At 37.1% G+C, this 16,814-nt stretch overlaps 1 protein-coding gene across 1 annotated transcript in view; it reads left to right on the forward strand.

Moving 5' to 3' along the window:
• The first annotated feature begins 1,937 nt into the window (after window positions 1-1,937).
• The window catches only part of abcd3a (ATP binding cassette subfamily D member 3a), a 47,756-nt gene continuing 32,879 nt past the window's right edge, over window positions 1,938-16,814 (forward strand). The window contains exons 1-8 of the mRNA XM_088001365.1: window positions 1,938-2,131; window positions 3,676-3,712; window positions 4,420-4,518; window positions 4,946-5,034; window positions 6,027-6,096; window positions 7,575-7,672; window positions 10,772-10,895; window positions 11,791-11,847. Of these exons, the coding sequence (XP_087857491.1) occupies window positions 2,022-2,131; window positions 3,676-3,712; window positions 4,420-4,518; window positions 4,946-5,034; window positions 6,027-6,096; window positions 7,575-7,672; window positions 10,772-10,895; window positions 11,791-11,847 (684 nt within the window). The 5' untranslated portion in view covers window positions 1,938-2,021. The remainder of the gene's footprint in view (window positions 2,132-3,675; window positions 3,713-4,419; window positions 4,519-4,945; window positions 5,035-6,026; window positions 6,097-7,574; window positions 7,673-10,771; window positions 10,896-11,790; window positions 11,848-16,814) is intronic.

The raw sequence follows: 16,814 nt of genomic DNA on the forward strand, positions 1-16,814 counted from the left end.
CTGGTTGGGGGAAAAAGGGAGAAAGGGGAGAGAGTGGCAGGGGGACAGAAACAATGAGCTGCTTCGTCAGAGAAAGTGGTGCATCTTAAGGTGGATCTGACTTCATCTGGAGACACTGGCCAGCTGCCTCCACTTCCAATCAGCACCAATTAAGAGTCCAAAACATGGATGTTAGAGACCCAAAGGAAAAGGCCTTGGGCTGCAACAATAGAGAGAGGGAGAAAGAAAAAGGCAAGAGTGTTAATTTATAACCCAGTTTTTCTCCAAGACAGGTGGGTACACTGTGTGAGATTATCAACCATTTAGCATAATTAGTTTAGCTATGGACTGCTGTTTGCCTCCATTTCACTAGCATTTAATGAATTAAGGGAAAAAATTACCAACATATTCATATATTGAACTTGGTCCTTGTAATTTTTACCACTTAAGAACAGATGAGTCAGTCAGCAGAAGATCTAATTTTTTGTCAGGGGGCCCAAGATTCCTGGCAGTGCCCCTGGTTGATGGTTCAAATAGTTCAGGTCTGGTGAGAATCTACAACAATTTTGGGGTACTATTGCATCATAATTAATTAAAATTAAAAGCTGGTTTGATATGAATACATTATCACTAAATCAGAGCAAAACTAAATTTGTGATATTCACTAACAATGAATAAAAGTGCCCTGACTGCATAAAATTAAAGGGTATTAACATAGAAAGAGTACATGAAGGCTTCTAGGGGTAATAGTAGATGATAGAGTTTGCTGAAAACCTCACATTGAATTTGTCTGCAATAAAGTATCAAGAAACAGCTCAATTAAGATCAAAGCACAATATTATCTGAATAGTAAGTCACTACAAATCTTGTATTGTTCAGTGATTCAACCATGTCAAAATTTGCTCTGATTTAGCAATTGATAGTTGTAATCAACATTACAACTAGTAACTATTGCAAAAAGCAATGTCATGTCTTCATCATCTTGCTCTGTGCATTTGTGAATACTGAGAATGTTTTAGGTCCATATGCATGAGAGTCAGTTTGTAATAATTATGTTCATGTAATATAACCAGTTTGTTGGTTCTTTAGCCCAGTATATTGAACAGGCATATGAAAACTTGTTCAAAATACAACAGGTATTCAGATGAATACAAGTTTTAATTTGTAATTAAAAAATTGTATTTAGTTACAAATGTCATTATTGAGTCAGTAAGTAATATAGTTCATTACATTGAGATAAGGGGTAGGATTTAAAAAGTGTTCATGTCTTCCTACTATTTTTCCAACAGAAAAGTAGTGAGCTAATTATTTTGTTCTGGTTTATGTATGCACATGATTTCTCTTGTCCTACTAATTACTTGTTTTCTTGTTTTCAAGAACCTGTTTAGAATAAATAAATCAAGTAAATGAATGTTACAAAAATATATAAAAGAAAATTACATTAAACTAGAATATCATATCAACATTTTATTCTCTGTAAAAATGATTTTGGCAGTCTGGTTTACAGTTTTACATTGGAAATATAAACATCAGCAATTTTTTATTTTTATTTTGACTGATTATCATGGTAAATTTTAGGGTAATTAACTGCTGGCAATGTTACAGTATGTTTCTATAAATTTCACAATTTCTAAAATTTTCACGATAAATTTCATACCTGCATAAATAATATGAAATTTAAGCTTCTTGAGTTATGGCGATTCAGTGTACTTTATAGGGTAATATAATATTGTCGGATGTTACAGTCTGTAATTGTTGATAGTTTCCAATTTTTACAGTAAATTTTACAGAAGTTATTTCACAATAAAAAAAGAAAAGGAAATCACAGCTCCCATGACTTTATACAGTCTCCGTCTGTGTATTGTAGAGATCTCCCATGTATGTGTATATGTCTATATTCCAGTCCGGTAGGTGGCAGTAAATGGACCAGTCCGCCAATAAAATACAGAAGAAGATGTGCGCATGCGCTCCTCCCTCAGGACAGTAGGTCGCTCTAGTCAGTGACAGGTGAAACGAACCAAACCGGTCGTTGTGTCACGAACATGGCGACTTTCAGTAAATATCTAACAGCGAAAAACTCCTGCTTAGCAGGCGGTGGCTTGCTGCTTCTGTACCTGTTAAGACACCGAAGTCAAACGCGCAAAAAACACAGGTCAGTGGTTCTTTCTTAGATTGTTCTAAAATTGTGTTAACAATTTTGAGACAGCGACAGGCTGCTGAGACATTTCTCATGTCAACCTGTTCCATGGGAGAAGGAACCTTTTTACGTTGGTTCTACACTAATCTAATCTATAGCTCATACCACCAGTATTACACCGTGTTAGTGATTATTTAGAAGGACTAAACTTGGCTGGGACTTCTCCCTCTGCTGTATCAGTGAAACTCCCATTGGCAGGTTACCTGGGATGTCATGAGAACTTGGCTTTAATCCGTCTCTGTTTTTGCTGGTTATAAGTCATTTGGAACTGGTCTTAAAATTTTTGACTCAAATTCGTATTTGGTTTAGCTGGTGATGTAGGAGATGTGAGGTAACTGCGCAGCTTCCGATTTATATTATTCTTTGTTTTCACGTCTGAGGTTAAATGCGGTAAAACACATTTCCTTTTAACAATTTTTGTTTTTCACCTAGAATTTCAAGTTGAGGTAAGTTTTCCATGTGTAATGATGTTCCTTCTTTCTGCAGAGCTTCATTTATTCAGTCTTTTCTACGACTTTATGAAATTTGTGCTACTGAGGCCTTAAAAATGTTCAGAACTGAATGAATGACTGATGGAGTTAAATGGAAACCTGCATGAGTCTTCCTGGAAGTAAATGAAGTAAATAAGAAAAATGTCTGAATACCCTGTTCAAAAGCCTGACCACAGCATATCTCCCAATCTCAACTCATACTTCAACCCTGAAGTATGAGTAAAAATCTCAGTGGTTTAATTGGAGAATTTAAAATGTCCATTTAAAATGTAGAAGTTTGCAGAGGGGGCTCCTGAAGCAGACAGGTGATGTGCTCCTTCTACTAAAATATTCCACAATATGAGGGAAATGGGGAAATTAGTTACCTAATGAGTTCAAAGCATAAATATCATAAAATGTTTTTAAATTAGCTCGGACTTGGCCTTCATGGTAGTGCACCTAAACTGAGCCAGAAACAGTGTAAAACCATTTCATTGACACTTTTTAAAACACTGAAGTTTTCTTCTGACTTGTTCATCCATCCCTCCTGATGAAATCAAGGTTTGAGTTGACAGGTCCAGTAAGGAAACTCAAATATCCTCCCCCTGGTGACTCTCCAGCTCATTCTGATGATCTTCGAGGTGGATCCCTTCAGCATCTCCAAACAAACCTTATCCACCTCTGGCACCCTGGACCCTCAAGGCGGGTTTTGACTGTTTAATGTCCTGTGGTGGACTTTCCTCCTAAACCCTCAGAGAGTCATCTGACTCTGCCTCATAGTGACTGGATTATGGAGGTCCTCAAAGTGCTCCTTCCACCCTCAACCAATTACAGCCTGGGATGTGCTGTGTTTTCCTTTTTTCCAAAGTGAAAAGAGCAATTTTTCTAAGATGGATGAGAAAATGTTGCTTTTCTTTGCAACTTTACCTTTTCATTATCAGGAACTATTTTAACAAACAAGAATGGTTCCTCCCATTAATGTTTTCAGGAAAACTGTATCGTTAATTATGTTTTTTCATTTGTTCCCAGTCTGAAAGGAACTTCCCAACTGCTGGTGAACACAGAGGTAAGCCTCAGCAAGCCTCCCTTGGGGAAAAAGATGGATCACTACTCAGTCAGTTGTTTTGATTTGAAGCAAAAACCGATTCCTGAAATGTAAAAATTCAGAACAGCACCAATAAAAAACAAAGGGGCAAATACAATAGTTTCTGCTTGTGGAGAAACGTCATCTGAAGGAGGATTGGCTGGAAATGGACGTGATGAATCCTTATTTTCAGTGGAAAATAATATGGTAGAATGTTTAATTGTTGCAACCCTAATAGAAATAGAAAGCCAGAGTCACTGCCACAACAATAAAAACACATGGTGACATTACAGTGTTACTTTTTTTTCATTGATACAAAACAGGTTTGGTGATGATGTAGCCATTACTGCTGAGGAAAGAGCAACTTTTATGTAGGAAAATCAGATCAGTGACCAGCAAACATGCCAGACCCCAATCCAGCTGGAAGTTTGTGGTGAAGCAGGTTCATTACAAGGCTTTATCCTGCACAGCTGATCTGGAATGGTTGAATATTAGAACCTAGTTTAAGGGTATTGCATGCCAATAGTGAAGTCCTTAGATTCTTGTAACATTTTTTTTGCAACAAACAGAAACAATTGACTGAGGAGCCTCCAACGTAGTCACCCATATTTATATTTTTGCTAGCAATTGTATGAATAGTGAAAATTAATTTATCACTAAATATAATTTCTTATGTCTATTTAATATAGAAAGATGGGAAAAAAGACAAAACAGCTGTGGATAAAGTTTTCTTTCTTCGAATCCTTCGAATCCTTCGCATCATGGTGCCACGTGTTTTCTGCATGGAGGTTTGTTTCATCTGAATGCTGTGATATTAACCAAACATTTTCATACAAGCCATATTAAAATTTGCAAACAACCTGCAAGACAAAGTCTTGTCTTATCTTTGACCTCTTTAATACCTGGACCTTTAGTACTTAAGACAGATTATGTCATTTTCTAAGTTTTCTTTTCAATGACTTTGTAATTGTTTTTTTAACCTAATGATTACATAAAGCCCAGTGACTGCTGGACATAGGCACCAGCCCTCTTTGTGGCCCTGCACAGATGTCCTCATGGCTGTACAGATAGCGATGCTCTTTGACCCAGAAACATTAGCTTCATAACTACTGTCGTAATGTTGTTATCTGAACTCTAAGGTAGATCCTACGTGAGCCAAGGTCTGGAAGATAAAGGACGTTGAACACTCACTCTTCTCCTATTTTGTCACCACAGACAGCTTACCTTCTGCTCATTGCCTCCATGTTGGTGGCCAGGACCTATTGTGACGTGTGGATGATCCAAAACGGTACCATGATTGAAAGGTTAGCATGGCTTGAGGCTTGTTTTTCCAGCTCTTAGCCTCAGAAGTGCATCTTAGTTTCATGCTGATCCTCAGTCAGTAACAGGTTCATCAGTTACAAGGCATGAATTAATAAGTTACACAGTGTAGTTACAGGGTTTACAGTGTCTTTAAAAACAGCTAAGGCTGACCAGATTGTTGTAGCAGGAAGCTGTCAATACTAAAACAAATATGAAATATCAGTCTTGATGCATGGGTGAGATTTAGTTGAAATGAAAATGCTGATGTAGCTGGGAAAAGAACCTGGGAATCTATGTACGACATCTGGACTGTAGGAAGAAGCCAGGCCTTGAAGCACTTTGTAGGTGAGTAGAAAGATCTCAAGATCATCAGGCAGAGAAACTTAGACTGGTAAAATATTGACTCTTTTCTCCACGGTACTATGGTTGTCTAAGCAGTCTCAAGATCTCTTGCAAAAAGCGCAGGTTTGATTTGTGCCCAGCTTGAAAAACAGAACAATGTCATCCCAAGATTTTGCCTTGAGGTTTAATGTTAGAAGCTAAACTGCCAAACTCATCAGGAAATCTGATTGAACTAGTGGTTCCAAAGAGGACAATATGTTTCATGCTGAAGAAACTGATGGACCATAGAGTTCTTCATGCCCTCAAGCCATGTGATAATGCCATCCTGCCAGGACTAGACATAACATGGAGATGAGAGTTGAGTTTTGTCAGTGAAAAGAGACTTCTTTTAATGATTAGACCAAGAGGGAAGCATGTACACATAACATGATGCCCCAATAACAAATCATAGCTGTTAAAGAAGAGTAGATTCCCAGGATGACAGAGATAAAATTATGTTTGATTTCTGATGTGAGCCAGTCTAGTGCTGAAAATCTTCATGAACAGATTTATTAAATATATTAGAAAAAGAAACATATTTTTCCCCCTACGTCTACATATTGCCTTCTTCCTATAGCTATTTGCTGATCTCTCTGCATGTTCTCATTTCCAGTGCCATCATTGGGCGCTCAACTAAAGACTTCAAGATCTTCTTGTTCAGCTTTATTAAATTCATGCCAGTTGTAAGTTTGTTTTGAAACCTTTTTTCTCTTGTTTGTCTTAAAGTTTGATGTAAAATGGCTGCACTCCCTATGTTTTGTATGTTTTACTATTAATTGTTGGAAGGTTTTTTTCCTTTTTATCTAGAGAGAAGTTTATATAAAACATTTCTCATTATTCAGAACTTCTGAATGCTGCCTAATAATGTAGGTATTATTATTATTATTATTATGTTAATAGATCATTAATAATCAAAATTAGCAGACTTTTGACCCCAGTGTGTGCCAGTAAAGTTCATACTTTAGCTTAACTCTAACATGCAATCTGAATTATGCCACAAGATTTTTGAGTATTATAAAGTGTGGTTGAAAAATATCCAATAAATTCACCCAATTTTTGTTCTTTAGCATCATTGTGGTTGTAGGTTGTAAAACAGTTAAAAAATCAACCCCGGGAAAAAAGAGCTGCTCAAATAAACCATTGTCAACCTAAAGTTATTGTATAATAATTCCTGCTGCTGATGAATGAATTTAAACTTCTCTCTACACTCAAAAAAGTGTAATCACTTGTATTTTTTATTTATCTACTCATTACATTTTGTGGTAGTGGCCATTGTTCATAAATGGTGTGATAAGATGGTGGAAGACATGCTGCAAACGCCCCTTGGTCAGGCATCAAATCCAGACATTTAAGGCTGTATCCTCTGTATGTTGTATCTTCTACTATACCACTGATCCACGTTGCTTTCCACTATTGAATAAAGTTAGTTGTTAGTTTTAAATTTCATCTTATATATTTACGAATTGCTGCTTGGATGCTTTGTGTGTTTTTACCATTGTCTATGTGTTTTACATTGTTTTTGAATGTTTGAAGTGCTTGGCTGCAAAACAACCAGGATACTGGACTGAACTGGCACCTGCTTCAAATGTTTTTGTAGAGCTACCATTAATTACTCTGTGTCAGTTGGGGGTTATGCATCTGAGTTAAGATCAGATACTACATTCTGTTTTAACATATTGTTAAACTAAACAAAAACCTTTTTGCAAAATTGAGCAAGTCAATTTTTTGGTATCCATCAACCTTTTATTATGTGAATCTTCAAAATCTGCATAATAAAATGTTGACAGAAAATGGTTTTGGCCATAATGAGTTTCAGTCTCTTCAGGTCTTAGGAGACTTGCTTACTCAGTTTTCCAAGAACTAAATAAGGTGAGAGAATTTAGTTTCTGTGTTCCTCTGCTCTGGAACAAACAACCTAAAAAGTGTAGAAACTATTGGTTTCTTTAACCAGGACTGAAAATACTGATGACTACAACTTACCCACAAAGATCAAAGATTTATCTGTATGTGTTGCTTCAACTTTGCTGTTATTTAGTTGTATTTAATGTCTCTTGTTTCTGTTTTTTAACTTTTCCTGTAAAGCACATATTTATTCAATGAATTAATGGAAGTATATAAATATCCTTGCCTTGCCTAATGAAGTATGATTGGGTCATTACAGATAGCGCTGGTGAACAACTTCTTGAAGTTGGGCCTAAATGAGCTAAAGTTGAGGTTCCGTGAGAGGCTCACAAAGAAGCTGTATGACCAGTACCTGCAGTAAGTCCAGCACTTTTTAATGTCTTTTTTTAAGTGATTTAAAAAAAGTGAGCTAATTTCAGCCAGCTGTTCTATACCGCTCCCTCCTCAAGCGCTTGGAGCTTCACATAGGGACTGTCAATTTCCGAACCAAACACTCCTGTAAATAAATGCCTTGTCTTGTGACCAACTGATACAGAAAAGTGGTAATTCATGCTATTACACGAAGACATATTCAATACTTTAAATAATTTTAATATTAAATGTTTTCTTCAATAGCTTCCAAATCATGTGCCATTAACTCAAAATCTGTGTGAAATTGTTCTACTAGACCAGTGGTGGGCAATCCTGGTCCTGCAACTCTTGGACGTCTCCCTGGTCCAACACACTTGAATCCAACAGCTGAATCTCCTCCTAAGTGCAGTCAGGTTTTACAGAGCCCTGCTAACGACCTCATTATTTGACTCTGATGTGTTGAAGTTGAGACGCATCTAAAAGTTGCAGGAGACCCTCCAGGCCTGGAGCTGCCCATCCCTGTACTAGACTGATGAGGCACACTCATCTTTGTGATATTTTAACACTTTTTCTATTTTTTAGCTATTTCTGTAGTTAAAATTTAGTATTTTTCTTCAATAGCTTTTAGGTCATGTGACCTATTAACTCAAAATCCATGTGAAATTATTCTACTAAACTACATAGATGAGGCGTATTTTTATTCCATTTGACCCCTTTTTTATTTTTTTTACCAAAATTATATTTAGAAAATATTTTTAAAAAGTGTTCATAAAATGTATTACCTCAGACGATCATCACATTTGTTACCTGTAATGTTCAATTGCATACAATTCTAGGACAGGATCTATTTCATTACATGTTCACTTACCTGGAATATGTTAAATACAACAAATATTTACCTTAAGTGTGATCTGTTTCATAAGATTTGTCACCTTTATTGTTTAATTACACATTAAATGTTTAAATATGGTCTCTTTCATCTGGTTTGTCATGATGTGGTGTGGCGGTGGACACAAACACAGCAGGCAGTAGACGTACTTTATGTGGATGTTATTTTAATGAACAAAATAAAGAAAAACAAACCCATCAACCCAGTGTCCTGACAATCTGCTTGTTACTTTACACGTAACAAGCAGATGTCTGATTATATAATTGTTTACTTTAATCACATAAAATATTTATTTAAAAATATAATCTTTCATTACGTGTATGTTTATTACCTGAAATATTTAAATATCAAATTTTTACTTAAAATATGATTCATTTCTTCACCTGTTTACATGCAACTTGAAGTGCTTGAATCAAACGATTCATGAATGTTTAATCCATTAAATTATTAAATGAGAAAACAGCCACTTCCAGTTGTACACATATTTCAACACAAATGGTTCCTGTTCCTCTTCAGTCTCTGCAGCCTTGCTGAGCTCCTCTCCTGGGGTTTCCTCCTCAGCCTCTCCAACTTGCTCCTCTTCTATTGCCTCCTCTACTCTGTTTTCATTATTTACCTCTTCTGGGGTAAATAATGAAAACAGTCTCTGTAACCTTTTGATGGTTTTGCTGTATCGCCTCATTAATTGACGCCCATGTCGGTCCAATGTTGTTTCATTTACCTCGCAGTGACCCATAGTCAGGGCTGGAACCCAGTCAGGATTGAGCTCATCCATTTCATGCATTGGTTTGCCTTTAAGAGGACATATCAGAACACACATCAGTATTAATGCTGTAAATTTGATAACACTAGAAAAGTTAAATAGTTTACTTCACAATAATGTAAGAACCTTGATGTCCACTGACAAAACTTGGACTATGCTACGTAAACAATATTAGCCCGACCTGAACAAGGTTGACCCATTTTACTTAAATGAATTCAACATAAACTGAACATGAGTACACCTGGACAAAATCATAGCAAAAAATATGACACAACACCAACAAAGCAAATTTAGACACTCACCAGAATAGAAATGTCTGGAGCAAACTTGTAGGGACCTGGGGATGTTGGAGAAGGTAATATCAGGACGTCTCACCTCTGATACCAGGACATTCGTCTTCTTCTCATTAGTTTCGATAGCTTAGCCTCCTTGCGTTGTTTCCAAGCAGGAAAATGGTGAAACAAAAGTCAGTTTTGCATCTTACCATTTCAGTCGTGTGATTGGACATTACACCCAATAACGCAGCAAGTTCGTACCATAGCTAAATTATTTTAAGTAACTTGGATTAAAAAAATCTGCGAGAATGTTGTTTTTGTCCTTTATATTTATGGCCCACAAAGATGGCGCTGATATCCCTTCGTCTACAGCAGTGACGTCACGTTCCAAAGCTCTATTGACAAAAGTATTTGCTCACCCATCCAAATTATCGGAATCAGGTGTTCCAATCACTTCCATAGCCACAGGTGTATAAAATTAAGCACCTAAACATGCTGACTGTTTTTACAAACATCTGTGAAAGAATGAATTGCACCTTGGAACTGTGATAGGATGCCACCTGTGCAACAAATCAAGTAGTGAAATTTCTTCACTCCTAATTATTCCACAGTCAACTGTCAGCTGTATTATAACAACATGGAAGTGTTTGGTAATGACAGCAACTTAGTCAAGAAGTGGTAGGCCAAGTAAACTGACAGGCAGCAGATGCTGAAGCGCACAGTGTGAAGAGGTCATCAACTTTCTGCAGTCAATCACTACAGACCTTCAAATCTCATGTGGCCTTCAGATTAGCTCAAGAACAGTGCACAGAGAGCATCTTTCAATGCTGGGTTATTCCAGCATTGAAAGATGGAATGCTCTCCCTCTCTTTCTTAAAGAAATTCAGCCTAGCATCAAAAATAGCCAATGAGTAGAGACCGGACTGCCATTACATAAAGTTGTCCAGAAAGGACATAAACACATACTTACACATTTTGACATTTCTTCATCTCATAAACATCACATACTTTACACTTTGTTCACGCGTAGTATATATGTCAAAGTAATGTGAATTGACCCCGTTGGCATTCACTAGTTTTTAAGAGGTTTGCATAAGGTGCTTCATTCAAAAGAAAAAAAGGATTATAATTCAGTGTGTCTGTTGATGTTAAAATGTAACTGTTTTCTCCCTCTTCAGAGGTTTCACTTACTACAAAATGGGAAACTTGGACAACCGAATTGCCAATGCAGACCAGTTACTGACTCAAGATGTGGAGAAGTTCTGCAACAGTGTAGTTGATCTATACTCCAACCTCAGCAAGGTATGCTCTTGTACCATACATATGCCAATTTTAGAAGAAATAATGCAGCATGTCGCCAGCAGTCTGTAGACTACTGTAAATAAGAGAACACCACACCCAGCCATACATATTGTAACTTCTAGACTATTGAGTGCAACTAAATAGAATTCGCACTCACTCACTTAAAAAAAACATATATACACCTACAGTTGTCTATAAGCCACAGGAGTACCATGTTGTAACGGAATATTTACGCAGAACTGCCTTGGCACAGCATTACCTTAACTATTGTGAAATATGCACTGTTAACATACACAAAACGTCTTACTTACAATCCCTGGAACACGGCTGTTTAAAAAAGTTGCCTACCAGGAAAAGTCATTGATTTCTATGTTCATCTTCCTCCTGTATAATTCTGACATTTCTTCAGTATCAAAATTTAATAGTCTGACACACACATCCTCAGTCACTTACATTTTTGCTCCCACTGTCACCCAATGTCTCGAGGCAAATTTGCTCTTGACCTTGGGCTGTCCTTCTCATCATACAGCACAAGCGCATTAGCAAAGCTTGTGCTGATGAGCGTGTCCAGCCTTTGGAAAGCTGTTGGTAAGAACCTTTTTATTAGGTGCATCACAGTGTGTACATTGTACTAAGCATGTGAAAAAAACCGGTTGTAGTCAAGAAATGAAAGTAAATCAGTGCCTGTTCACATCCCTACCTGGCAGCATTAAGCTTACTGTTGCCTGTCAATTCTTCTGATTACCAGAGCAGGTAGTGTGAAAGTAGGGCTCTATGATCAGCATTTTGTCCTGTCAGATTGCATCATTCCAATAGACTCCATCTAAATATTTGCATTTACAAAGTTTATTTTTCTGCAATGAATCAAATTTTGCTTTCTGTGTTTGTTTTCCAGCCTCTGTTAGATATTTTTTTGTACATCTTCAAGCTGGCCAGTGCCATTGGAGCTCAGGTAGGCAGATTTACTCACGTACCAAGCCACTGGTTTTGCAGACCATTGTCTCCTATTTATCTGTTTTTGTATTTCTATTTATTTGTTGAAATTCTTGTTGACCTTTTTTATGATATGTAAGGTTCATGAAGGCTGTTGCTTCTGAAACACTGATCTGCAGTTGAAGAAGTTTGACTGAGATTGATTGGATGTTCTTCTGTGGTGTTTACATATAATGTTGCATAAGGTTTTCAAATGTAGCTTATTAATTAAGTAAATTTCCCTTTGGGATCAGTGAAGTACTTTTAAATCTAAAGTCAATTGATCAATCAATCAAATTTTATTTGTATAGCACATTTCAGCAGCAAGGCATTTCAAACTGCTTTACATGAGAAACACAAAAACACAAAGTCATGCAACATAGAATCAACAATCAAAACATAACATTAAATCAAGTGCCATCATTAAATTCTTAATTGATTATGTTTCACATACATCTCTAAACAGGTGGATTTTTAGTCGAGATTTAAAGGAAGTCAGTGTTTCAGCTGTTTTACAGTTTTCTGGAAGTTTGTTCCAGATTTGTGGTGCATAGAAACTAAATGTGTATCATCTGCATAGTTGTGGTAGCTGATCTTATTTCCTGCTATAACCTGAGCCAGTGGGAGCATATAGATATTGAATAGGAGGGGTCCTAGGATTGAACCTTGGGTAACCCCACATGTGACCTTTGACCTCTTTGATGAGAAGTTTCCAATTGAAACAATCAATCAATAATTTATTTTGGTAAATTGCCCACATTAAACACATGACACAAACAAAACAACAATAAACAAACCCATAATTTATCAAAAAAAAGAATAGGCTGAAGCCAAGCTTATTCTTGCCTACACTAGAAATCCCTGTTCTTTATGTAAGATTCAAGCCACTGGACCAATCGACCGGAGAGTCCGACCCGACTCTCCAGTCGATTCAGTAAAATGTCATGGTCAACAGTGTCAAAAGCTGCACTGAGGTCCAACAGAACCAGCACTGTGGTTCTCTCACAGTCTGTACTTACATGGATATCATTGAACACTTTGACTAGGCCAGTCTCCGTGCTGTGGTGAGATCGGAAACCAGACTGGAAGGAGGCAAAGCGGTTGGTTATCGTTAGGAAGCTATTTAATTGTTTAAACAGCTTTTTCAATAATTTTGCTGACGAATGGGAGGTCACCTGATGAGAGCGATGAGTTTACTATTTGGATCAGATCATTAATGACAGGCACGACTTTCTTAAAGAAATGTGAGGGTAGAACATCCAGACAGAAGGAACTGGAGCTTAATTGACTTATAATTTCTTCTGGGGTTTTATAATGCAGTAGCTGAAACTGGGTCATTTTTCCTGTATTTGTTTTGTTTGGGTACAGCATTGGTACTGCTTTTAGAGTGGATGTGCAGATTAATCCTCTGACTTTTTGAATTTTCTCTGAAAAGAAACTGGAAAACTTGTTGCAGGCATTAGATTGGAGTTCAGGTGGTAACATCATAGGAGGGTTTGTGAGCCTGTCAGCTGTTGCAAATAAAGCTCGAGCTTTAATGTTTTTTGTTTATGACGTCTGCAAAGAGTCTCCCTTGCATATTTTAGTGTTGAGTGATAGTTAGGTAATTTTTCTTTATAGATTTCATATTAAACATGAAGTTGAGTTTGATGCCATCTCCGTTCTGCCCAACGGCAGTTATCTAGCAGATTGAACTGTTTGTGCATTTCTCCATGGAGATTTCTTCCTACCAGTCACAACCTGCACTTTAATGGGGGCAATGTAATCAATGATATCTGAAACTTTAGACTGAAAATCATCTACCAACTCATCTACATCACTACAGCTTAAGGACAAGGAAGAAGAGTAGATTTGATTAAATGTTTCTACTGTGTTTTCTGTGAAAGAAAGTTTTGTGAGAGTAGCTGTTTGTCCAAGTGGGTTAACGGATAAAGAACTTTCAAAGATAACAGGAAGTGATCCGACAGGCGACATCAGTTACAGAAACATTGGAAATATTCACACCCTCACTGATAACCAGGTCCAGTGTGTGTCCATGAGTGTGTGTTGCTTGTTTGACATGTTGTGTTAAACCAAAACTCTCTAATATATTAAAGAGCTTTTTTGCCCCTCTGACTTGGCGGTTGTCAACATGAATGTTGAGTTTTCAAACCTTTACAATGATTAAACAATCGTAATCAATGCATATGAGAGATAGAAGCTCATTCAAGTCGGTAAAGAAATTTTCCACCTATGTTGGAGTTTTGTATAAAGTTAGGGTCAAAGTTTGTTTGTGACCTTTAACCTCAATTCCCAGATACTCAAAAGAGGTGAAATGACCTGGTGAATGATTAATGATTAATTGGTAAATGGCCATTTTCTCAAAAACCTTAATTTTTCTTGCATCAAGGACGTCATCTGTCTTTCCATGACATAAAGGGCAACATTTTTCATAATTTGCTGAATTAAATACCCCCACCATTTAACTTTGACATTATTTTGTCAGCAATATTAATTTGTTTCTTCAATTGGTTTTCTCACATTAAACTTTGATATATTTATGAAATATAACAAAACAGGTTGCTGAATAAAAAAATAAAAACTGAAAAGAATAAAACATGAAAAACATAATCCCCCATGAACAGAGCAATATGCATTCAGAAGTAACGACAGCCCTTGACAAAATATAATTTTTCAATTGTTGGCTGTGTGGTTTATGACTTTGTATTTGTGTTTTTATTATTTAATGCATTTGAAATGCCTTGTTACAGAATGGTGTAATACATATAAAATTTGATGGATTGTTTGATTGAAATACTGTCTGTGGCTGCTCTTGAAGGAAAGTTGAATCTTTGCTTCATGAACAGCCCTCAAAATCAACCGTACTTATTGGCATAATGTTTTTTTTTTCCCCATCATGTTACAATTTTTCTGTTATACTCCCCTGTCCTCTGCTTTTCTGTCATCACATTCTCAACTTCATAGCAAATCAGTACATTTTGAATGAGAAGTTGGCGCTGCTTCGTTATGCAGATCAGCTGAATTAGCACTATTAAGGTGAAACCTAAGGAACCGTTTAAGTGTTTGTATTTCAAAAGGAGCCACAGAAAGTGCACTTTGCATCTCAGACCGGACTCTTTTTAGCCTGTTTCTCTTTCCTGTCCTGGTATGACTGCGCCATTGTTATTTCTATGGACCACTTGCATAGTACATCTGGAAATTTTGAGAATGTGCACAACGCTGGGAGGAAAAAAGACATCTCAAGCTGCAATGCTGTTGTAAAACAATTCAGTTAACTAAATCAAGTTAAGATATATACTTATGGAGATGTAATGAATTTAGTGCTATTCGAATAGTGAAAAATAATGCAGAAAAATGGTTGAAGAACAACTCAAAACCACTTGTTTCTTGTTCTCCGTGTCAACTGTGCTACACGCAGACTCGTTGCCATAGCAGCTGACAATCACAGAGAATGTGTGCGCATCTTGACTTGCAGCAAGGGCCAGTGTTGTGACAATCTGTGCTGCCTCATCAGATTTCCAACCATAGCACATCTAGATAGCTATGTCTATTGGTCTGTGCTACCCTTAGAAAATCGCTACCGTCATGTTTACATGCAAAAGACCTTAGCAGTTAGTGTCAGTTTTAAATATAATAATCAAATTGTTCTTTAAGTGATGTGTTTTAAGTGGCACTTAGCAGAGATAAGTGGCATTTGAGAAAAATATGTGAATGACAAAAACTTTTCTAAAAGCACTTGAATCCTTGTTTAAAAATACCTGTTCATGTAAATGCACTAAAACCCTTCATGAGAATAGTGTGCCTGGTTTTAATATGTAAAGCTAGTACATTTAGATGCACTATAACCCCAATTACCCCCAAATGTGTATTTTAGAATTCCACCTTTATAAAATACATGATAGCATGTGTATTTTATGCACATGATGATACCAAAATTCCATCAAAATATCCTACCTGGTAAATACTGCTCCTTTTCCACTGGCTCTACTTCAACAACCCGGCTCGGCTCGGCTCTGTTTCGGAGTGATCACGTTTCCACCGGCCCACTTGGCTCTGTTGCAGGGTACCGCCTCCTGGTGGCGGGGGGGTGTAGCGCCCCGCCACCAGCAGCTACGTGCTGTGCTTCGTTACATGCGACCTAACGCGAGTTGTTGTTTTTCTGATACAAAAGAAGAAGAGAAAGCTGAGCTATTTTTTATAGCCTGATTCCGATTTTTCTGAGACTAAAAGAAAATGTGACAGTGGGAGGAAAGCAGCGATGTGGTGAGGAGGAGCTGATCTCCGCCTTGCAGCGGCAGGAAAGCAGGTGGCTCAGACGGTTCATGTAAGCTAACGATGATTTTTGTATTAAACTACGATAAAACTTGTAATAGTGCCGAATATACATGAGCTAATGTCAATCATGGTGTTGCAAATAACTTACAAATATCAGAATTAATTCATCATATATTTCAATGTGTTTTCATGTTGGTAAACTGCCGCCGCAGACCATCGTGGTTCTTCTGCAGCCTTTGGGTTGTAGGATCTCATCAGTGTCCGTCTTCCTGACTGCTGGTCGGTGTTTACCTTCAGGATGTCCAGAGACCTTCACCTTTCTGGAGCAGGAATCACATGAGCTCAATATGCTGATGAAACATTTCTGATAAAAAAAATGTCTGTTGTTTTTAACTTCTCAATACGTTTAATTATGATTCACCTGATGTCCAAGGTATACTGAGAACAAATAAAACCACATTCCTTCCAATCTTACTGGTTCTAGTTCCATGTTTTCACATTTTGGACACTTAAAGATTAAAAGTTTAAACTCAGTCTTATTTATCACTAATTAACAGTGTTGTGTTCAAGACCACCTAACCCGAGACCAAGACAAGACCAAGACCAGAGTGTATCAAGACCGAGACATATGAGAGGCCCCATAGGCCAAAACCTACAAACTCTCTTACACGT

This window comes from Poecilia mexicana, unplaced genomic scaffold, assembly GCF_051168715.1.
Source record: "Poecilia mexicana isolate PSO_F unplaced genomic scaffold, ASM5116871v1 scaffold_20, whole genome shotgun sequence".
Lineage (NCBI taxonomy): Eukaryota > Metazoa > Chordata > Actinopteri > Cyprinodontiformes > Poeciliidae > Poecilia > Poecilia mexicana.